The sequence below is a fragment of the Liolophura sinensis genome, chromosome 9, assembly GCF_032854445.1.
Source record: "Liolophura sinensis isolate JHLJ2023 chromosome 9, CUHK_Ljap_v2, whole genome shotgun sequence".
NCBI lineage: Eukaryota > Metazoa > Mollusca > Polyplacophora > Chitonida > Chitonidae > Liolophura > Liolophura sinensis.
This window is the reverse complement of record NC_088303.1, coordinates 35,927,309-35,950,862: the sequence shown is the minus strand read 5'-3', so window position 1 is coordinate 35,950,862 and position 23,554 is coordinate 35,927,309. Positions and strand designations below refer to the sequence as shown.

The window sequence follows — 23,554 nt, the reverse complement described above, 5'->3', positions numbered from 1 at the left end:
TACCTGCGTACTCTCAACAGACCTATAACTTATTTGACATACACCAGTGTATTTGCCAAATTTTTATACAGTTTTTTGGCGTATCCTAGCTAAATGGTCAAGGTGTGACAGGGCTTTTACTTCTGACCAATGAGCGAGAGAACTAATGTTCAAATCCTATGCACCCAAACTGTAAAGCCAGTCTGTTAGTCCTACATCTGTTACACATGTACACTAACCCTGCAATATATACAGGTACAAGCAAAAATATGAATGTACTTCATCCAGAACCTTATGCCAGGTGTGAGCAGACATGCAATTGTAAACATCTGGGATCCAACCTGACCTAGTGTAAGTTCGCATAGAAAAGTTGACGAAAGCTTCAAACACAAACATCTCGTGGTGTCAGTTTGTGGGTCACTTGTGGCTTGGAGGATCTTTGAGCGCTGGTGTAGTAATGTGACTGTCACAGTAACAATTAAACTTTGCGCAAACACCTGTAGATTGACAAAATTTGGATACAACGCGGATCAATGAAATAAGGCGTTGATTATGGCGATAGTCAATGGCACATTGACATCGAAGCTTTGTATCAATTGACGACTCCTTGGGAGCAGCTGATAACCTGGAATCAGTTGTTCGAAAGTGCATTACAGCTTGAGCCCAGTGTTAACTTTAGTCCGGACAAATATGCCATTTGATTTGTATTAGGAGACTGGTATTACATTTTAAGCCTGGTGCCTGGGTACAGGCCAAGTTTTTTGAAGACAACAACATACTGATGTATTATTTGACATCATGGCACATTTTTCACTCGTACGATAGCCGTCAGTTTTAGGGGTGGATGAAAAGGGCACAGGGTAAACCACTAAACAATGACAAAGGTTCCCTCCTTTCTTGTCTTGGATGTCACCTGCTAACTTGCATGTCATGCATGTACCGAGGACAAATGGGCCTACAGAGCCTAACGGCCTCAGTTAACTGCTTATTGTCAGCAAGAGACCAGCGAACAATGCAAGGGAATCTAGAAATTCCCTGTTCCAAGATCGTTTTAGAGAACTACTACAGTAATAGTGACAACTGTACGCACTGAGTAAAAGTCATGCCAGAGGGAAACTGCAGCACCTCATGATTCCTAACAGAAGGCCGCAGCAAAACCAGTGACAGCTCGATTTGAACTTGTGACCCTGGTTTTTGTGTTCAAAAAGTCTTTGTGTTCAGGAAGAAGTGTGCCTTTACAAGATGTGTATCCTGCATCTAATAATGTGACTTCTAGCCCAAGTTCAAGATATAGTTCATTTAATGCAAAATCCTGCTTCCACACAAAATTTTCTTCAATACGCTAGGAAATGAAACCTGTGAACAGGAGTCTGATAACAAGGGCAATGCAATCTAACGCCGGATTTCCCCTTACATGAATTCATGTATATTACAAGAAATTGATAACCACCTTTGTGGAGTCAGTATAAAAGTACAGAAACTTTTCCAAGCACATGTAACTGACACCATCCATGATATGGTCTAGTTCTGAGATGGGTTGGCTGTGTTCTCATATTAAATCATTTTATCCACAAAAACCTTAAACTCGTCATGGTGCTGGCATTATCTTCAAAATGTCTGTTGCATGCGGCAAAAACAGAACAGAAAACGTGATCGTAAAAGTAATTCTGAATTCACATCACTTCATAATGCGGTAATAATAAAGATCGCAAAAAAAATAAAATCGGCATACTCACTATGACAGCATCTGAACTTCACAAAGCGCCATTATCAAATCACATAACTAGAGTGGCTGCTTTTCCAAAAATTAGGATCATTTTTTTCACAATAGTTGCTTACAGTTTCGTCCGTTCATGATTATAACAAAAATGAATATTAAGACTTCTAAACAAGGTGCAATCTTCTTTGTTTCAATCCAATTGTTCCATTAGTTAGTCTGTTTCTGGACAGGAACATTTCTATCAATTTTCACGTTATGGTCTTTATTATTCACAAAATAGGTCGTATGAAGTCAGAATTACTGTAGGACTAAATGAAACAGATTTTTTTGTTGCGCACAGCTTTGACATGTGCAGGACAGCACCCTCAAAAAGCCAGGCTAGTGAATGAAACCGTACAGATCTGTATTTCTGAAAGCTAAGCGAGGAAGAATGAAACAGATCTCAGATTTAGATATAGACCCACTGCTAAGGCAAGGGATGGATTTGAACCATGGTTTAGTGAAGTACTCTCAGAGATTCACAGTACAGACAGAAAATCATAAGAGAAGAAACAATTGGAACACCCATCATAAAACAGTACATGGCTTTTATATTCACACCTATAATACAGAGGCCACTCTAAAGTTGTTGATTAACACACCAAATAATAATTTCTGTACAATGAATCTGCTGGCATGAGACATACAGAAAAATTACACTACAGGGCATCCTGTGATCATTTTAATGTTCCAAACTTAGACACAATTATCGGTCGCATGGTTGATAGGCCGTGTCAAAGTACAAAACAGCATGTTTAAGGTTCTTTGAATTCTTATGTCGGCAACTGGGAAATTTATCGCCATTTCAAATATAAACCGAAAAGTATCTGATGCAGAAATTCAAACCTGAAGATAAAAATATCTGCATACGAAATTCCTCCTGACATCTGAAGAATGAGAGATACAATGTTTTAAGTTCCTAAAAGCAACTGGATCAACCGACAATAAGCGTCTCCTCATCTGGGAACTCGTATTCTGGTACTTCTAAGTTAAGCGGAGCTGGCCCTTTCCTTATCCGGCCTGAGGCGTCATAGTGAGACCCATGACACGGGCAGTAATAACCACCAAACTCCCCAGAATTGGCAATTGGCACACAACCTGAAACAAGGCAATTGTGAGCTAAATTAAAACAGTTTCAGTTAATAAAGTATAAGATTAGCCTGTGTATAGAGTTGGTGGTGGTGCAAAAATGTTAGGGGTTTGAGTAGGCTTCGAAGCTTTGGGGGGTTGCTGAGATTGTTTGAGGTGAATAAAACAGGGTACTCTCAATTAGGTCTAATTTATTTTTGAGGAATGCCCATGACCAAAGAACCATTGTCATCTTTGATTTCATACATGGTACGTCCTGCTGCTTCCACAAATTGCCTTCTGAAGTCCAATCAATACAGTTGGTCATGAAGATTTCTGTACAAGGGAGGTAATGCACCCAGATTGTTTGCTGGACTTTGGAGAGGTTTAAATTGAGTTGGTATAAATGTTGTATACATGTACACAAACCCCCCCACACAATTTGAATAAATTGGCGCATCCAGACGAATTCTATAAACGTCTGACATTGCCTTCAGTTTTATGGGTCAAAGACACTGTAGTGCCCAACGAAAATAGGGGACTTCCATACACAGATCGTTATAGCCACAATAACACGCTTTAGCTCTAAGGGTCTCCTGAAGAAATCTTTTAACTCCAAGTAAAGCAGTTCTGTAGAAAATGAAGATACTAACCTAAATGTGTGCATACACCTAGAAGCACCAGCCACTCATCCTTCTGGACTCTGTCACTGTCGTGCTGAGGGTCTCGGAGGGAGTTTATGTCCACCGACTGCTCCGTGCTGATTTCTTCTGCTGACCTGTGCCTCACAAACAGGGGTTTCCCTCTCCATTTGAATGTGGCATTCTTGCCTTCAGGTATGTCTGCAAGCTTGATTTCAATTTTGGCTAGGGCAAGGACATCTGCCGAGGCACTCATACTGGAGAGGAACGTGGTAACGAGAGATTTGGCAGAGTAAACGCCTGCAGTACAGCCAGCTGAAAGAAACAAGGTTTAGTAAGTAAATGTTGCTGAAGTTTTCTGGATGGAGGTAACCAGCATGTCTGCGTAAACCACTGGTAAAGACACTAATCAGAAACAGAAGAACAGCTGATTGACACCATGTGTAACCATGGTAGTTCCAATCAATTGAAATAATAATTACTTTGTCAAAAGGAAACCTTTGTGTAACTCCTAGAAAAAGACTTGTTAATAGTCAAACCTTTTTGTCAGCGTGCTTAAGTATAAATACACAATTCATGTTTACCAAATATTGTTTGTCTGATGTTACAAGCCCTTTATAACAAAAGAGTGTAGGTATGTCATCGTTTTTTTCTTTTTTTTTTTCTTTTTTTTTTGTTTAGCAGAAGAGAAGAGCAATCGTAGAATCCTGTTCAAATGATTGATCACAATTAAAACTTCCTCAACATTGATCAGAATGCAGTGCTAAATTATGTCACTCAATATTTGGCAATTCTGAAAATATATATTCTTAGATCTTGACAATAAAACTAACAAGTAAACATTTGCTAAACATTTTTATGAGTACTGCAGTGTTATTTAAGTCAACAGTTTGTCTTTGCATTTTCAGGGCCTGTACAGATGGAAGCAGCATGTGAAAATATACTGGTCCAGCTGAGTCAAGCAGAACCTCATGACCTGGTAAAATAAGATCAAAACTGAGAAATCCGTTTCAATTTTTCAAAATTTCCTGATTTTAATTAAACTTTGTGAGATTTAGACGATTTTTCCCTCTGTGAAGGATCAAACATTTATTCTGTCCTCAATACATCATTCAATGTACATGCTTGTCTAAAAGCATGAAGAATGTAGGCACTCAAGTGAGCCCGCTCAGCTCAGATAACCAGCTCTGACCTAATTTACACTGTCCAAAACATTTATACATGAGAAAGAGAAAAGCCAAAATCATGTTGTGTTGCATGAAGATTAAAGGATGGAGCTTTGTGAAGCCCTTTCCACTTCACAACAATGTATCAGTAAACAGATACATTTCATGCTTGGCCTGCAATTTTATTTGTTGATTTTTTTTTTGGCATTCCAGTTTGCTAGGGCAAATTTTGGGCCTGCTTTTTGCCATTCGCAGGCCCCCATTTCAAGCCCTGGCCAAGTTGGTCAGTGTTCTAAACATTTCGCCTCGGTTATAGCCAGAGCTACACAATTCTCAGCAATTTAATATTGCAAGATAAGGTGTGTTTTTAAGATATAGCGTGGTGAAAAGAACTAGATCATGGGGAACACCATATTTTGTCTTCCTTAGTCACTGACAGATGCGATGTTTACATGATTTGATGATTTGCGTGATGTTTACATGACACATTTTACAATGATTATCTCCCAAAATGAGTAATTAATCTGAAATCTTGACACCCTATGGAAATACAAGGCAACTGGTGACCTGCTCACTAAAGTATACATGCCCCCCAAAATATGGCAACACTATTTTACAAGTATCCAAATGGATACAGTTCGTAGCACTTTGCTTGACAGCAGGAGAAAAAATTTTATATCTTGAAAAAGCGCCCTGTAAATAGTGACATTTCAATCAAGCAATTAAATGAAATAAAATAAAAAAATTTGGCATCTGTAAAAACATGAAATAAGAATTTTGGTTGGGTGAGTTTTGAAGAGGTCTTTCTGTCTTGTAACATCAAACATAGAATATTTTAATTTTGGCCTTGTCATAAACCAGGCAAAATTTCCGCATAACTGTAAATAACCTAATAGATATTTTTATGCAGTTTTAACATAACATCAGATCACAAACAGCTCAGTTATAAATCATTATGAAATTTAAGACAAAAAATGAACAGCTCAATTTGAATTTTGTCACAGTCTGGTTAGAATCTGACTCTCGCCATAATAACTTTCATAACATACAAAAACTAAAACTTCATACTAACGAGCACAGATCAAAATAAATTGTGAACTGGTCAGGATTTTAAAATGAATCATCAAATACCGCATCAAATCTGAAGTGATTTAAATCGAGACCAGTTGTACAAATGCGTGCGCTCACACGACTATGTGGTCAAGCCGGTTTTAAGCCAGTTAAGGCAATTGTTCATTTACACGGTCACATTTTAGCTGGTTTGGTGATTACAACATCATCCTGGCCTCCACATATCCGGTGCATTTAATCCAGTTACCGTTCACACGACAGATAATCCTGATCGAGTCCTGAAACTGGCTTAAATCCACCTCTCCAGCAGGGGCGAATGAACCAGATTAAATGTCTCCGCTTTGCGTTCACATGAGCGACATCAAACTGGCTCAAAGCCATTTCCGGATTTAAACCAGCTTAACTCCACCTGAGTGAAAGGAATATAACTGTTGGCACCTACATTACAAACAAATGCGTATGGATTTATCATAAACTAGCAGACAAATAATGAAATATAGTGACATTTAAGCCACCCATAACCCCCAAAACTGTTTAGTTTTATACACAATATATTACAACTTCACTTGAGGTAACTGCATGCTTTGTGATACTAGATGTGACCCAGATTTTGGTGGATCCCCCAAAACAAATCAACACGAATCCATTTAGGTTCTGGTAAAGAATTACGAAATTAAAAACCTGCTACACTAGTATAGATCGACAATTCTGAGAGACTGGCCTTACCTCCCACCATTAGGTAAGTGAACATTTTCCCCTTTTCAATGTTCTCATCTTTGCTCTCTTGGGGAGAACGCTGTCGTCTGTAATTTGAGAAGTCTGGAATCTGGATGTCTGTGTGGGCAAGGCGCACCTGTGGATGAGCTGTAACAAACATTTCAGACATTCTCAGTTCATCCCCAATACAATCAGTACATTCATTTTAAAGGACAAGACAGCACCTGGCTAAAAGATATTTTAATCGAAATCAGGATCCTCAATTTTTCTAAGAAGAATCATACTTTATTATTTTAATGAAATTTCACCGAATAACATGTAGAGCAAAATGTCAATACTGCACAAATGGCTGATGTGAATCGAGACAGACATCTTGAGAATTTTATCCAATCAAACACGTTGCTATCAGATTGCACGACCTAAAAAAATTAAAGGACATACTTGATAGACAATGTGTGTCTCAAAAGACTGTGTAACACACTGCCAAGGAAAGGCATCACGTTTTTAAATGGAGTTGACTTTGACGATGGTTGGGAGCCATCCTTGACCAAACAAAATTTTGACAGACCTAACATCTGAGCAACATGTACTCAAGTAGCTTTTGTGACATAAAAATGTTACATTTTATCCCCTAGTTCATCTAGATGGATTCAGTGTTCTACTTTAAAATTCCGACAGTCATCATAACATGTCCATCAACGCCTCTCACAAAACATGGAGCAGACTTCAAACTCCCATCTCCTTCCCACTTATGGCAATCTAACTCACCTCATCATGTAAATTATAAATTATTATTGTAAATTATGGTAGAATCTCTAATATTATCCTCTTAATATACTATCCTCACACATGAAACTAATTAACTCGCTGCATGGTGGTCACATCGACTGCTAGACCTTTGGTGGAACCAATCGCCTTGTCGTCGACTGCCATTTAGAAGTGTCACGTGACCTACTTTTAGTTTTTAAATGCAACTGAGTTTTGGTATTGCAATCCTCAAGACAACTATTATACTTTGATTCATAGTTTTGCAGTATGTCAAAGCTTCTCTGAGTTAATCATCAGCACACACATTAGTCGCGTGACTACAGTAACGGACGTTAAACCAAACTGAATTTAGACCAGGCGAGATAGGCCTTGAATAAGATTTTAGCAAGAATAATGAAAAATTTAGAGTTTTATTCTGGAAAAGTAATCAGAGTATAAACCTTCAAATATGATAGTTTCATCGTCCTGTAGTACTTTAAACTGTAGAAATTTTAAAAAATCAACATTTCGTCCATGTTATTTATCACCTCCTCGTCCCTGCGAGAAACATGGATACTCAAAGCTTTGAACTGCTGTCTGCAAGAACAACTTTGACCTTCCTAATTCTATCCAAAAAGGCATAAACAAAAGCGCTTGTATTCTTAGCCCCCGAAAGTTTAGGTGCCATGAGTGCGGATCTCATCTAGATCGGCTCCATCATGTTGGAGAGCGCAGATGTGCGGCTATTTGTTTGACAGTCGGCGATCGACACTCTGCAAGAGTCCATCTAGATGGTCTATTTATCCCCTAGTAACCAAGCCAATATAACTCGTTCATAGTGGTATAATAAGTAACTTGTGTTCTCGAAATGAAACACAAGTCATGGGAACTAAATAAACACATATAATCATCCACAGTAAAGATCTTACAAGCCAAGCCAGTTGAGGCAAGTGTTTTTCCTTTAAGCAGACGAACTGACAAACTGTAGTTTGATTTAGGCTGCACAGGAGGATCTATCTTAATTTTGTCTGATTTCTGTGCAACCACAGGAATCACTGGTCGAATAAGACAGGGTACCACTTGAGTGGATGCCACAGCCGTCCGCGGGAAAAGAAGGCTGGTCATTTTCGCGGCGTCCTCTTCGACCCCTGGCAAAAACACTGCTGCCGGAGAAAATGGCGAAGAAATAGGTTGCTTACGTCACTAACGTAAAGTAGATCCCCATCGTCGCAACACGCGATGTGATATGAAATTTACTAAAACTAACATTAAACAACAAGGTATAATCTGGTGTGCCAATTTTTTGAGTATCGCTTCTGGTTTATGGTTAGGTCATATATCTGTGAATAAAGACTTCACATTAAATGTCGCTATTTTGAAGACACAGTTTCTGGTAATTTTGCAGTGCATCATGGGAGTTGAAATTTTCAAAACAGAAGATGTCCGGTTCGCAAGGTAGTGATCAAGAGTTCGAGGTATGAAATGTAAACTTTTTATATTCTTTGTGGGATGTATGAGTGCACATCTTCAACTTTGCATTGTTGAGTTAAGTGTTTTATATTCATATATCATAGGATGTGGATCTAAAGCGCCTAGTGAATGTCTGATAGAGCTCCGAAACGCAGGTAGTCAGTTTGGTGTGGGTGTTGACGACTGGCATCTGTTCAACCCAGTTTTTCGTGAGATTCGCGGGACGTTGAAAACTCGCGAAGAATGTGAAACATGCATTTGGGTGTTTGTTTTGCACGAGTCACCCCGTTAAATACGCTTGTATGGCCTCAGACTGTGGTACTGTGATGAATGAAGGGTTGTTCACTTTCGGTCGATTGGCTTGTAACATGTATTTACGCTGGCGTGATGCAAGTCAATTCAAACTGAACATAACTGTAGTAACCTGTAACTTATAATATATATAACGATATAATCCCACCCCTTTCTGCATGAGATAAGCTAAATGTTCTGGGCACCCCCCACCCCACCAGAACACACCAAAACACTCAAGTTCAATAAATTTAAACTTATAATTCTGATATTTATCTGCATTCCTTTTTAATCGATGAATGTATCATTATATTCAGGCTTGTTATTAGTTTAGCTGTAAGTACACAATTTAAACAGTGCTCTGTGTTACAGGGTACACACAGTCCTTGAAAGTGCTTGAAAAATACAATTTCATTTTCAAGTGCTTGAAAGTCCTTAAAAAAGACAAATACTCCTGGAAACTCTTTGAAAATCTTAGTTTGTCCCAAACTTAAATATTGTCTGCTGACCACTGAGTCTGTATATCGGGAGCTTGCTGATAATTCTCCCATAATCAGGGCTTTCACTGGCACTCAACATTGTCGCAAATTTAGAACAATTTTTTGAAATCGCGAAAAAATTTGAAAAAAAATATGAATGTTTTTGGCGACAAATTTATTTACTTAAGAAAAAGTACAATCGTTATACAAAATCTACCATAAGAGTTTTCTGGGGTTTTTTAGCAGATTTTTTCAATTTTTCTAATTAAAATAATCCACTTTCATTTCAAATGGCCTCATCGCGGCAAAACAACAACAACAACACAGTTGAGTGGCGATTACTTGACAGAAATCTACAAAGGGAGTTTGGCATTCTTGCAAGTTGACTTACATTAAATAATGCTTGAAATCATTTAGATTATATAACAATTGAGAATCATGGCATTTTGGCGGATGCCTTTAATCACCAACTGTAAAAAAAAACAAAAAATCATGAAGGGAGATAAATCAAGTTAGAGTTACAGTGGATCCGAAGTAAATTTAATAGTTTCAGAATATGTGCCGTTACATAAATGTGTACGCCGTCTGGTTTTCCTCCCGTCAGACTTACTCCAGTGTACTGAATTACCATATGAATGAAGTACAATATACTGAATTTACAAATGAATCTCATAACAAATTTTTCTGATAGAGGAAATTACATTTTACTAGGATCTTACAGATAGGTTGAAAAAAGGATTGATTTTTTTTTTCAAAAAACAAAAACATGCTGCCAAGCATTGGTCCATTATTTTGAGGGCAATTGTTCTAAATGTAACGTTTGATAAACTCCAGATATAGCTGGAAGACACCAAACTGATTCTAGCAGCTACACTTAGGCAGATAAAAACGAATAACAAAGGCTTCTAGACATACCAAAAGTCCCGACATGTTTTTGTGGTGCTCACACTTTCGTGTCAGTGCAAAAAACACACAAAATTTTCAACACGAGAATGTTTGAATCGTGTGAACCCAAATGAATTTGAATTTGGTAAGCACTCTGCTTGTGTTGCACACTATAATATGTTCAGCAGTAATTTTTTCTATGAAAGACATCACATCTTCTGTTCTTATGCTTAAAGCCTTAATGCCACGAAAACCCATGATGATACTACACCGAGACACCGGTTTCCTCGGGTTTCCTGGCACCAATGGGTTCACTTTTGTGGACATGGGATAGGCATAAAATTTATCTTCATGAAGGGTGTAAAATAGAATATTTCGTTCAGGATGATTTGCAGAATCACAGCTCCTTGCACAATGCAAGTCATTGCGTGACATCAGTTGTCATAAAGCTATGATCTAGATTTAGGTCACAATTTTTAGAGCCAAATGTTTTGATGAATGATTTGTTATTTGAGCTGATATTTTCGAAAAAAATTAAACTTCGTCATCTTATCCAATATGGTAAACTAATGGACTGTGATATGTTTTCTGATCACGGAAAACACAGATTTCCTCAATGTTTACGAGAACTATATTTAGTGAAATGTGTTATTCGATTTCAACAGTTTGACATATATTGATATCAGTGCGCATCTCATTTACATACATGTGTGTCAAAACAGACGTCTTCATAATTAGCCCCCTAAAACTGTTGAACTAAATTTTAGGATAAATAGGATATACAATGCTTGACGCATTATATCAGATTTGTTAAACTAGTGATATAATTTTCATTTGTTCCTCGCCAAATGTTCTGAAATTTTCATTGATGTTATTTTCATTTGCTCCTCGTCAAAGGCTGTGAGCAAATGAAAATTACACCAGTATTAATAAAATTGATATAATGGGCCACTCATTGTATATCCTGTATGAATAAATATCAATACAAACCTTAAAAATCCACTTATCATTGTGTGAGATTTTTTTCCTTTTGTTTGACTGACCGTCTCGGGGAGAAAATTTAATATTTTTGTATTTTACCATCCATGGATTAAAGTAATCATCACAGCCTATATCAACTTAATTAAATCTGACCCTGAATATAATATTGCAAACTGATAATCGGCACGAATTGCAGTTATTGTTAAATGTGTTTAGGGCTGCCTGACACAAACTGTGTTTAGTGATGTGTGAAGAAAAAGCTTACAACCAAGAGCGTCAGTCAAGACCAACTGCATCTCAAAATTGGTCTTGACATCACTTTCAAACTATGCTTTAGTCGTGAATCGAGTTACAATGGTCAAATGCTAATGACTTAGGGAATAAGCTTAAGAAAAGAGTCTGTAAAAGGGCATTCAAGATGATCACAAAAGGAAAGTCTGATGAGTGTAGTCACTTATTAGACTAATGACTAAGGTGCAATTCACGTAAAGTTTACTTAAAAAATCAGAAGAAAAAGAATGAAGAAACCCTCAGATAGTGAATTACTCGATGGAACATTTACTGCAGTCACCTTTAAATAGAGGCAACATATTTATAGACATAAAATATAACACTGAGCACAGCATTATATGTCTCAATGCCTTGATGAGCTGAACGTCCTGAGGTCCAATGTGCCATAAATCTGTGTTCTGCTTTTGAATAAAAAATAATACTTTATGGCAAAATGATATTGCTAGTAAATGTTCAGATTTGGCCAAGAAGGTTTAAATTTTGCTGCTGTAGGCTATTTACTTTACTTCATACAACCGAAAAGGAAACCTGGATAGGAAATTACAATCTGCGTTAGCTGACATAATCTACTTGATGAAAGGCTGAAGCTATCAGCGCCACCTAACGTCAGAGGGAGGGAGCCAGTCAGACCGCGCGCACTCACAGTTACTCTTGCTATTCTTATGTAAAAAACAACAATCTGATGCCACACAAGTCAATTAATTTATTCGTGAGGATTGACAGAAACCAAATAAGCTTACTATGTGTCATGTTCAGTTTCATATGCCCCCTCCGCTTCCAAAAATTGCCTTAAGTTTAATCAACGCACAAGATTTCTGTACAAGGGAGATAACTCATAACATAACAGGTTGCTTCACGGAAATTTGGAGATGTTCAAATTGAGTTTATGTAAAAATTTTGAATATTTTTAAAAAACAATCTACTCTAAATGACCTAATATTTTGCCCACAAAAGTGCATTTATAGAGTCAAATGTCACAAACTACTGATTTCCATCCCATGTTCCAAGCAGGCCTCAAAACCACTTTCTAGAACTCTCAGAATAGGAAAAACTAGACAGGTTAGTCATGAACGAAAATTAATGATCACTTAGGGTAAATTGAATGAATATATTTTTTATAGTTTTATAAACTGTAAGCTACCATTATTCCATGAATACTTTGTTTTATGAATAGTGCAAGAAAATGTACAGAGAGAAAATTTGTGGTGTCATGAAATGATGCCAGGATAACATCATGTTGCTAATGAGGATGTGCAATTTGAAGAGCATGTACACTGTGCTAATATTTGTGGTTTACTTGCAGGTTGATAGGATATTGGACCATCGTAAACAGGGGGCCAAGTCTGAGTACCTGATTCGTTGGAAGGATTTCGGACCTGAGGACGACTCCTGGGAACCAGTCCAAAACCTAACACACTGTCGAGACCTTGTGGAGCACTACAACAGAGTATATCTTTCAGTAGGTTTACATCTACATTTGGTTTGAACACATGTAGTAAAAGAAGCATTTTGGTTTGTTTCAATCTATGTCTTTTGTAATTTATAAAAGATTACGAAATTACAAAAATTGATGCACTAAAAATAGTGCACCAAAAACTGTAACCAGTGTTCACAATAGTTAAAAATGGCTACACAAAATATTTCAAGGGAAGTGATTTTAAAATGAAAGTAAAAAGGTTTCTTCCCTACTATATACATGTGCCTTAATTATCAAAATTTCAGATACTGGTGTTGTATTTGCATCTGTCGCTGGCGCATTCATGGAAGTGGCGCACACATATCTCATGAAAGATGCCCTTGTAGCCATATAAGTTGTATAAAAGTAATTTTGAGGACATAACTCTTCAACCATTTCAATCACCAATATGATCAATATTATGAAACATTGTGAGAGAACTATGGAGAAGTGACGTGCACAGTTTTATGATGCTTATATCTTTAATGATACAAGCAAACCATATCTGGCATCATTTTCAAACTAAATTCAGGAAGAAATTCCACTGTGAAAAGTGCCTTATAGGTCTAAAAGGTTGAAGATTTACGATATAGCTCTTTATGCTCAGCTAGTTATCAGTGAATCTTTCACCCAGTGTGATTAGCCTCGGAGGTGTGAAAGCCTTAAACTGATATAGCCACAGAGGGCAAACCAGAAAGTAATCTGACCTGTGATTCCATCTAGGAATTGTTTCCATTGGCAAATTATTTCATTTTGTTTTGACAAGAAGTTGGCCTTTAAATCTTGCACTCATATATTTAGGCCCTACAGTTTGTTGCTGTTTCACAGTGATTGCTGATGGCTGAATTAATTGCCTTAACCTTCATAGGGCCTACAGCAGAGGGGTCTGTTGTTCACAGTTCAGATACTTGATGGTAAATTTGTGTAACCATGAAACTGGTGCAGGGCCTGTTTGGAGCTTGAAAATGTTGGTCAAAGAGAGCCCGAGTTATACATGTGAGCACAGTACATCATATTTAAAGGGGAAGAAAATTTAAATATCAGCCAAATACCATTGAAAGGAGTATGCTTTTCCTCACAGGTGTATGCCATAAAAAAATTCTAATATGTACCTCAAGTTGATGAATTATAAATAAAGTCACCGCCAAAATCCGCTGTGGGCGACTTCATTTTGCCTAAGACCTAGTCCTGAAATCTGTGTTAGGAGGAGAATTGCCGTCGGAAACTGCCGATGTGCAGTTCGGACATTTCCGGTAGAATTCTTCTTCCCAGAAGGTAGCAAACAGTACAGTTCGTTTTCTGCTTGATGATCGGGAAACCGGAATGTTGGACGTACATGTAGGTTCCAAGTTTACACGAACAAGCCGGTAGTTTTAACGAGTCTCACTGGCTGAGAGGCAACACACCCCCAGCATAAATTACAGGGTGTTAAAGATGGAGGACGCATTGAACTTAGCGATTTATGCCAGCTTCACAGTATTCAGGCTTTACGTGTATGGCGAGGAAAAATCGCAAAATTATGGAGCAGGCACCATCAGATAGATGTGCTCTTTTCAGCCTTTAGTTTCATGTTTTTAAGTTTTCTTCTCCTTTAAAATAAAAAAAAAAAAAGAATCACTTTTCTGGGACATGTCACAGACAACTATAGCCAGTGAGTAAATGTAGTTTAACAGGAACCAGGTAATTAACGAAAGTCAAAAAAGCAGAAGTAACTTATGCCCAGAACTAAAGAAAAGTTGACTCAATTGATCATATATGACAAACTTTAACAATTATTATCCAATCAAAACTGAATAAAAGCTACACCACTGACAACCAGAAATCACTTCGTTCATCTAGCTCGTTCCCTCTTCCCTGATGTCAGACGGTACTAATAGTCTCAGCTAGCACACTTTCATAGCATGCACAATAAGAAAAATTGCTCGTAAAGTTATTAATTTCACAAGCAATTTTTGTTCTTGTGCGTTAAAGTTGAGTGATCTAAAAAATGTGTACCTGAAATAAAAATTATGTAAGCAATCAGGCGCCTCCAAAAGTGTGCACTGGTGTTTGTTTTAAGTTGAAAATAATTCAGGGTCATTGCTGATAGTTGAGATAGGACATCCAGTCTCTTGAAAGAATAACAAATAACCAATATACAATTACTGTAAATGCCTTTTTGTTCGCGAGGTACTAACATTCGCGGATTTCGCGGCAAACGCATTTTCACGAAAATAAGTGCCATCGAATATTAAACCCATGTTTTTATTTTATTTAATTTATTAATGTAGCATGCGTTACGGTTATAGATTTGTTAGCAAGCACTACAGTTTTAATACTTTTTCAAACACGTTAATTAGAAATACCTAATTAGAATGTATTCTGGCTTACACAAATCCACCTTAATTGATCATCAGTTAATCTTGCTTTCTTTTAAGGAGGCTTGGCTCCTTAAAAGTTTTGAAATTTTAAAAATATGAAATTTACTCACATCTGTCACAGTTCACTCAAAGGTTCGCTTGCACTGCTGATGCATGAGAATTAAACAGTGGGATTTATTTATATCGTGTTTAATCCTTCGTCGTCTCTCAGAGTGAGTGACATGAATATTTGCTCACACAGCAGGTAAGGGCTTCGTCTTTTAAAGATTAACAGTCTTCAAAAGATTAAAAGCTTAGGAGGTTTAACTTCCTTTGTCTGATGAAGCTACTGTATTGTATAGAATTTTTGTCACATCTTACAGGTACAAACAAGTTTAAATGATAACATTGTTACTTGAATGCTTGAGTTCTTGACGTTTCTGTATTTAAGTTTAATTTTGGTTTATCAGTTGTCCAAAAATTCTGTTAAGATCCACCAAAGTTAATTCCTGCGAATGTGTCTTCTTACCAAATCCTCAAAAGTTTATGCCCGCGAAAAAAAAAAGGCATTTACAGTATTACACTCTGAAACATGGAATAATTGTTTTATTATATTGGATAACCCATCATTCAAGTTTTTATTTACGTTTCCATACGAGAATGGGATGGGGTAGGGAAGTAAGACTGTCAAAATAGTGACTCTCAAAGCAGGTGGCAGATGTGACTTAATACAACACAAAGGGGAGACAACTTAAGCCGCAACCAAAAAGAAAGATGATGTAGCACGTTTAGCGTTTCTTTAATGATGTCACAGCTTGCAACGTCAGGAAGTGCTTAACCCTCACGTGACATGATATATTATCCAGCTTGAGAACGTTAAATTTACGTGAGGTATAATAATTGTAATTAATACACAACCTGTGTATTCCTTCTGCTGAATGTCTTTCTGACATTTCAATATTTAAAAATAAATTAGAAATGATATCACAAGAATTTTCAGCATGAATTTTGGAGTGTTGTTTTTACATCTTTTACATTGTGAGAGCAATAGGACTTAAACAGTTGTGATATGTCGTGTACATTTTATCACCAGACTCTATTCTACCAAACCAAATTGATTTCATATCGCAAAATGTTGTATGCATGTAAAACAGCCAATTAGTACATAAGTTTTGTGCCAGTTGGTCTTCTATTTGTGAAAATGTGTTAGGTTAACGTGATATGGGGTGTAAACATTTAGCCAGCAAGTGTCTTGACTTTTCTCTTCACAGCCTGTTACACCTGGCTCCAGCACTTCTTCCTTGTCAAGACTCGGGTCATTGTCCAAAATGCCTGCTAAAGTCAGCTCACGATCAAGAAGCAGATCCTCGTCACGGTCTCGTTCCAAAAAATCATCCTCATCACCATCCCGCTCTCCCAGCAGAAAATCCTCTCGAACAAGCACAGTGACGAAAGAGGTGGTAACGAAAAGATCAGGGAGGTCTCCCAACCGATCTGTCCGATCCTCTGCGTCGTCACAGCTGACCCGATCTCCGGTAAAGGAGGCCTCATTCTCACAGCGGTCTGCCACTAAAGTGGTTGAAGAAACAACCACAGGGCGCCAAAGTGCAGTGCTAGAACAGCGTCAAGTACATGTGCAGGTGAGTTACCAGGTACAGTGTAGTGCAAGATTGCAAACACAGTGCCAAGCATGAAGGAAGAGTTAAAGTAAAGAATCAAGGTGTGTATTCAGTATCCAAGAAGTCAGATGTAATAGTAGTTTCTCCTTATACTGGCTTGTCGTTAACACTGCCTGATGGCCGAGATATCTTGGCTGTGACGATTATCTCTTGTCTCAACCAAGATTTCTCATCTAAGTTTTCAGTGGTCTTTCGGCTGTCATTTTTACTGTTTCTTTCCTTTTAAAGACATTCTAAAAAAGATTGCTTTCGGTATGGCCATTTTGGGGTGATTTTTAGATTGTAAAATTTGTGTTGATGAACATTGTAAAATGGTCTCCTTGACAGTTACTTTACATTCTTGCGGGGGCCTCCGTGGCTCATTTGGTTAGCGCGTTAGCGCAGTGTAATGACCCAGAAGCCTCTCACCAATGCGGTCGCTGTGAGTTCATGTCCAGCTCATGCTGGCTTCCTCTCCGGCCGTAAGTGGGAAGGTCTTTCAGCAACCTGCAGATGGTTGTGGGTTTCTGCTGGGTTCTGCCCGGTTTTCTTCCACCATAATGCCGCCGTCATATCAGTGAAATATTCTTAAGTACGGCGTCAAACACCAATCAAATAAATAAATACATTTCTTGGCTTTTTCAGATATATTGATAGAGAGAAGTGGTAGTAGGGCATATAGTTAAAGCATTGGTGTTGAATGATGAGCTTCGTTGTGTTTTATTGCAGCACTCATGGACAAGCACCAGTGCTGGTATAGCTGAGATCAGGGGGCGTCGCCAAGTCAGGGCCAGCGAGATGTCAGACTCTGATGAGGAGGTGGATACTAAGCGCAAGGTAAAGGATGAAGTTGATGCTGCTGACACACAATCCTGGTTTGGACAGAAACGACGAGAGATGCTGGAGAGTCTGCAGAGCCGATCTTCCTCCTCTCAACATAAAGTACAATCGCTGTCAGAGCCCCGGGCCATAAAGGAGACGTCAGGCTGGAGCTTCACCACCTACCGCCCGATGGCCAAGTTTGGCGTCCACCGATCAGATATCCCCATTGTCGTCTTTGTGGCCTGTCTAGTTGTCATCGGGATCACATTTCTCATTGAGGAATACTTTTAGCTCACTCCAGCCTCAGGTAAGTCCAGTGACAGTAGTCCAAGCTGAAACAATCTTAGATTTTGTTATCCTCATTTCTGTTGTTGTAGCCATACCTTCAATATATCTATATATATATATGTCTTTGCATGACGTGGTTGAAGATGAATTAGGTAAGAAAACTGCATTTCCCCGCATTTCTCTACCATGTATATAGCAATAATGCTATACCCTAACTCCTCAACCTTTTCACAAGACAAACTGACTGCAATTTATGTAATTTTTTAATTTGATTTTGAAGAAAAAAACTACATTGGATGGATTGGTCAGTTTCAGTGCTGCACAAAAAATGATAATTTTATCTGTCAACACAGGATAATGCCTTCAGAATATGCTTGAATAAACACCTTGCAAACATGCAAAAAGGTTGAAGAATTACAGTATCATCAGATATTCAACTTTAGCTTGAGAACTTTCCTATAACCAGTCAACCACAAATAAAGTTAACCAGCTTTCCCATACATAGACAACAAATTTTCTGTGATTTTACCATTGCTTTCGCCTAAAATGGAATAAAAAGTAGGGGTCCTTTTCGCACAGATGTTACAGAGTGGCCTCCTACACTCATACATGACAATGCTTCGTAATTTCCATGCATACATATACATAATCTTTTGTAATTCAGGTTGAATTGGAACAACCTGAAATAATTGCTGTGTGAAAACTGAAAATCGTAATATACTGAAGTTGGCCTTTACGGAAAGTGCATGATTTGCTCAAACCAGTTCTCTGGTATAGTCTCTTTAAAAAAAATTTTCCTGTTATGACTGAGTCGTATCTTTATTGCTCTGGAGGTGGAAAACTGTTTTAAAACTTAAGCGGTACTTAAATCCCAGTATCAGCCCCATCAGAATACATACAAAAACAGTTCCCAAAATTAGCGACAGCATTCGGCAAATACTTCAGGACAGGATTTTGACAGTTTGACAGGGTCAAGTCAGGCAGCAGTCATTTGAATACTTAACCTAGGTAAAATGGAAAAAGAGAAAATTGCATCTAACATGCAAGATTAGTCCCAGAAAGAGTGGTGATTGCAATTACATTACATAACATACAGCTATCAGGATAACAAACATGTAGGACTACCAATGAAACAGTGGGTCTTAGATGGTCATGCACTCACCTATGTAACCAGTGGTCACTAATTCTAAAAACCAGCGCAGATTATGTTCTTGTTTAAATTAACATTTTACTCGTACTTCATTTTTATCATACATGCCTGTAAAGATTGAAAATTGCAAATAATTAAATATTTACCAATGCGCCAAGGGCTGTAACGTACATGTATCATTAGGAGCTGTGCTCTTCATGACACAGATTTTTATGCCCTCAGCCCAAAAATCCTCCTCACTTCTTGTCTGGTCAATGAATGTTGTCACGGCAAAATACAATTGTTATTGTATGGAATCCTCAGTCACAAAACTAAAATAATTACTATGTAAGGTAAACTCAGCTAAAGTGTATGTCTGTGCCTTTGCGGATTTTTATGGATAAGATTGAAATATTCATTCCAGTTTTATTTAGTGCGTATTAATTCGATTTGTGATTTGTTCAATAATGAAAGACTTGTCTTTGGAGGCTGTTATGTTGATTTACGCAATTCTCTGTTTTTTTTTGGAGGGGGGGGGGGGGGGGTTGTTGATGGGTAGAATCTGAACACAGTAATTGGGTACAATGAAAATTCATATAGATGAAAATGGAGATGTAATAAAACTTTACTGCAGGCTGTGCAGGGAAATTTATGGAGCAAATGGACTACTTTTATTTGGTGTCTTAAGCATTTTTAAAAATGCCGTTGCAGTTGCAATTTATTGCCACTTCAAAGTTTCAAAAATTTCAAGGGCTGCATGAAAGAGAAGAAACTGAAGACCAAACTAAAGTTAATACAGGGCTGAAGTCTTTATACACTTGTTAAAGTGAAAAGTGTATTGCTTTGTCAAGACTTAAATCCCAATCTTGTATGTTGTATTTGAATGAGATTGCTATTAAGATTTAATCCTGAATTACTGTTTTATCTGTGTAACTGTTTCCCGGTGAGTTAAATAGGCAGAGCTTGTTGTCAGCACTTGCCTGCTAGCCCAAAGAATAGCTATTACCGTGGATGCAGATATTTTAATATTTAATTCATAAATACATTTATTTATTTACTTTATCGTTTTCAATCAGTTTAATGAGTGGAAGAAACCAAAGTACAGTTGACCTTTGTTACTAGTTACTGAGGCAGAGATGCACTGACACCATATTTGTGGTAGACAAGTGGCCTTCAGCGAATGTCAGACAGCACAAAGAAACAAATGCCCTTAACCACTTCGCCTGCAACCTGCATAGATAATTAAAAAAAGACGTAATAGCTACCAGTCCAAAAGATGTAAAATGTGGTTTTATCATAGTTCATCATCAGCTTTTTCCCTGGAATTTCTGAGATGTTAGTCAAAATGCATTCATTTCGTACATTTGCTGCTTGTTAATATAGCACACAACACGTATGCTTGACCGTCCAGATTGTAGCCTCTGTGTGGATCCAGTAGATGTGTTCTTGATATTTGGATGCATCACTTTAAATATTACATATTTTATGAGTACTATATTGTGTTTTATTTTCTTGTATTTCAGGGACTTCCCCTCTCTACAGTTGAAGGCAGCAGCTCTGGACACATGAATCATGATCATTTCAAATGGCTTTTAACGTATCAATCACTTTAGGCTCATAATGCTTCACACACGTCTGCAATATTCTGCTTCATTTTTAATAAATTACTCAATACTTAAGAAATTGGTATTTACCCCAGACGGGTTGCTGGACTAGTTTTGGCTTATTTGATCTCCTTTTTTTCTCTGATCAGCATATTTGAGAACTTTTTTTTTTCTTTTTTTTTTGAATACAGATCTGTATAGTGATGTGGGATAGGTTTAGCTAAGCGTATTGTAGAAAAACTGGGTTACACCAGCAAAGATGTGAGTAGCATTCAAAGTGTTTGTTTATAATCATTTTAGATTATTTTTCCTAATTTTTGTTATAGAGAATATTTACGCAATCTTGTGTGGTGCATGTCAGATTTTTAACGAAATCCTGAAGATTTGAAGAGTTTTGTGATGTGAGGGGTTACATGAGAATGTTGCCATTGGATTTACTCTCACAAACCACTGGCTTGTGTTTTTTTTTTTTTTTTTTTTTTTTTAACAAAAACACTTTACAGGGCATAGGCCATAACTTCTGTGGTTGAACATTCTTTACATCACCACTGGCAGTCTGGTTGATAATTTTAGATAAGGTGACTGGTGAAGCAAGGTGCCACTTTTAGCAACCTTTTTAGTAAATTTTTAAAAAAAATAATGCTGTAACCTAGACAACATCAGTTACAAAGTTACAAGCAATTTGACTTGGTGAAAATGGCATAAAGCTTGAAACTTTTGGATCAAATTTATTTTTGCTTATTTGGACTGTTATATGTGTTATGTAACAGTGTTTTGATTTTAATGTTTGAAATACCATGGTTGTTTATATAACTGAATAAGAGATAATACAAGATTGTATATCAGATGTTAAGATGACTGCATAAATAATAAAGATACAGATTGTTAAGGAACAAAGAAACAAAGACAACAAGACGTGGATTAAATGTAGATAAAGGTATAATCTTTTTTTTTTTAATACATTGTTACTAAGATAGAACGAATACTAGGCTATTATTTTAGACAAAGAGATCATTTGTTAAATGAAATTCTGATATGAAATAAATTTTCGCATCAACTAACCAAGGACACAAGCCTTGGTTGATAGTCAATCACAGCGATAAAGGAGTCGATACTTTTTATACCTAATGGTTTTTCTTTAAATTGGACGCTAATTTTTTTGTGCTAAATGATAGTTTTTTTATTTGGGTTCTGGAAAGGTTTGTCATGGTGTATTATAACCTTCAGCAATTCCTCTTGTTTGGCATGTTAGCATGATGTTTTTAAAAATATTCTGCAACTAAAGATCTTAAATTTGGTGTGAAGAAAATGAAATGGTAGAAGCAATTGAATAACAAAAATTTTTCTCTTTTGAAAGTGTTTACCAAGTCTTTGGTATATGTGTCTTACAAGCAAGATCTTTTCTGTTTAAAACCTTTTACACTGCCCACCAAAACTGTGGAATTCCATTACCAGAAAGAACGGTTGTGTTGATATTTTCCACAACCCAATTTTTATGTAAAGTAACGATATAAAATAGTTTGAAAAAACAAAAATTGTATCATTATTAAATTGATATTTTATGGTACTGTTTCTGTGGTTTTACTTGTTTGTTATCCAGTATGTACTAAAACGTGATTTCAAACTGAAGACAAATGCATTAAGTGTCGTCAATTCGCCCATAAGCCAATAGACTATTAAGTCGATTGGCTCATGGACGATTTGTTGACAGCTTTGGCTTAGCCCATTGTTTTTATGGGTACATTGTTGGTTGCAAGGTAATCATATTATTCTTATGAAAATTCATGTTTTTTTTTGTACTACAAAAGAAGAAATTTACTGCACATGTATTGTTGAACTCTGATGTAAAATGGTTGGTTTACAGTGCCAGACAAGTCACAGACTTCTAAAGCCTTTACATTATTTACAGGACATCGCCCTGACCACGTATAACATTGTGACATTCTTGAGTTTACATGTGGAGCTTTGGTCACTGGCATGAAATCATTTATTTCACAACGTTATATATGCCAATTGTGGTGGGCAAGGGCAATAACCCTTGAATCAAATGTTCTGTAATACTGCAGTTGACAGGAAGCAATTTGTTTTTATAAAATAAGCATGGGTCCTAATTAGTACATTCATAAACAGAGTATTGTATGCTGGTAGTGAAGAAGTTCATGTAGAATAAAACTTAAGGAATGAACTATTGGCATTCATATATTAGTGTTACTTTTGTCATAGTCATAACACTCTGAGGGGAAAATAAGCAATCATTGTAAAAAAAAACATAATGTTGAAGTATTTTAAACTGTCAAATATGCTCTATCCACTGGTAATTAGAATTGGCACAGCCAGTTTTAAACCAAGGATGAAAATATCTGAATCAGTGTCATATTATACATCACTATTGTATAACATGTCATTTTCTCATTTATACCATGCTCATCAATGTAGACAAATTTTAGTCAATAAAACAAGCCACAATATATATCCTTTAAAACATTTTAATCTTGTTCTGCTTTTTCTTTGTTATTTCGTTTGTTTCTTTTTTCTTTTCATTTTCAGTGCTTGTAACTGTATTGTCGGATCTCCCTGCACCTTCATGGCAACATTTCGTGAAAAGATATGTTAGGTCACCATGGTAAATTCGCAAGACGTAGTGTTGTCCAAGCTTAGTGAGAGTTTCTTGTACTTTTGCTTCCTTGCTTATTTAAAGCCTCTGTGGCCGAAT

At 37.0% G+C, this 23,554-nt stretch overlaps 2 protein-coding genes across 2 annotated transcripts; one reads left to right on the top strand and one right to left on the bottom strand.

Moving 5' to 3' along the window:
* Positions 1-2,269: 2,269 nt before the first annotated feature.
* Positions 2,270-8,329, bottom strand: LOC135474941 (cytochrome b-c1 complex subunit Rieske, mitochondrial-like). Its single transcript, XM_064754636.1, has 4 exons — positions 8,078-8,329; positions 6,411-6,548; positions 3,460-3,762; positions 2,270-2,836 (listed from the first exon to the last, which is right to left on the bottom strand). The coding sequence occupies exons 1-4, from the start codon at positions 8,271-8,273 to the stop codon at positions 2,673-2,675; spliced, it is 801 nt and encodes a 266-aa protein (XP_064610706.1). The 5' UTR covers positions 8,274-8,329; the 3' UTR covers positions 2,270-2,672.
* A 257-nt stretch (positions 8,330-8,586) lies between these two features.
* LOC135475285 (chromodomain Y-like protein) lies at positions 8,587-23,307 on the top strand. The gene is made up of 5 exons (XM_064755124.1): positions 8,587-8,623; positions 12,849-13,004; positions 16,612-16,980; positions 17,728-18,127; positions 20,761-23,307. The coding sequence occupies exons 1-4, from the start codon at positions 8,588-8,590 to the stop codon at positions 18,109-18,111; spliced, it is 945 nt and encodes a 314-aa protein (XP_064611194.1). The 5' UTR covers position 8,587; the 3' UTR covers positions 18,112-18,127; positions 20,761-23,307.
* The last annotated feature ends 247 nt before the right edge of the window (positions 23,308-23,554 follow it).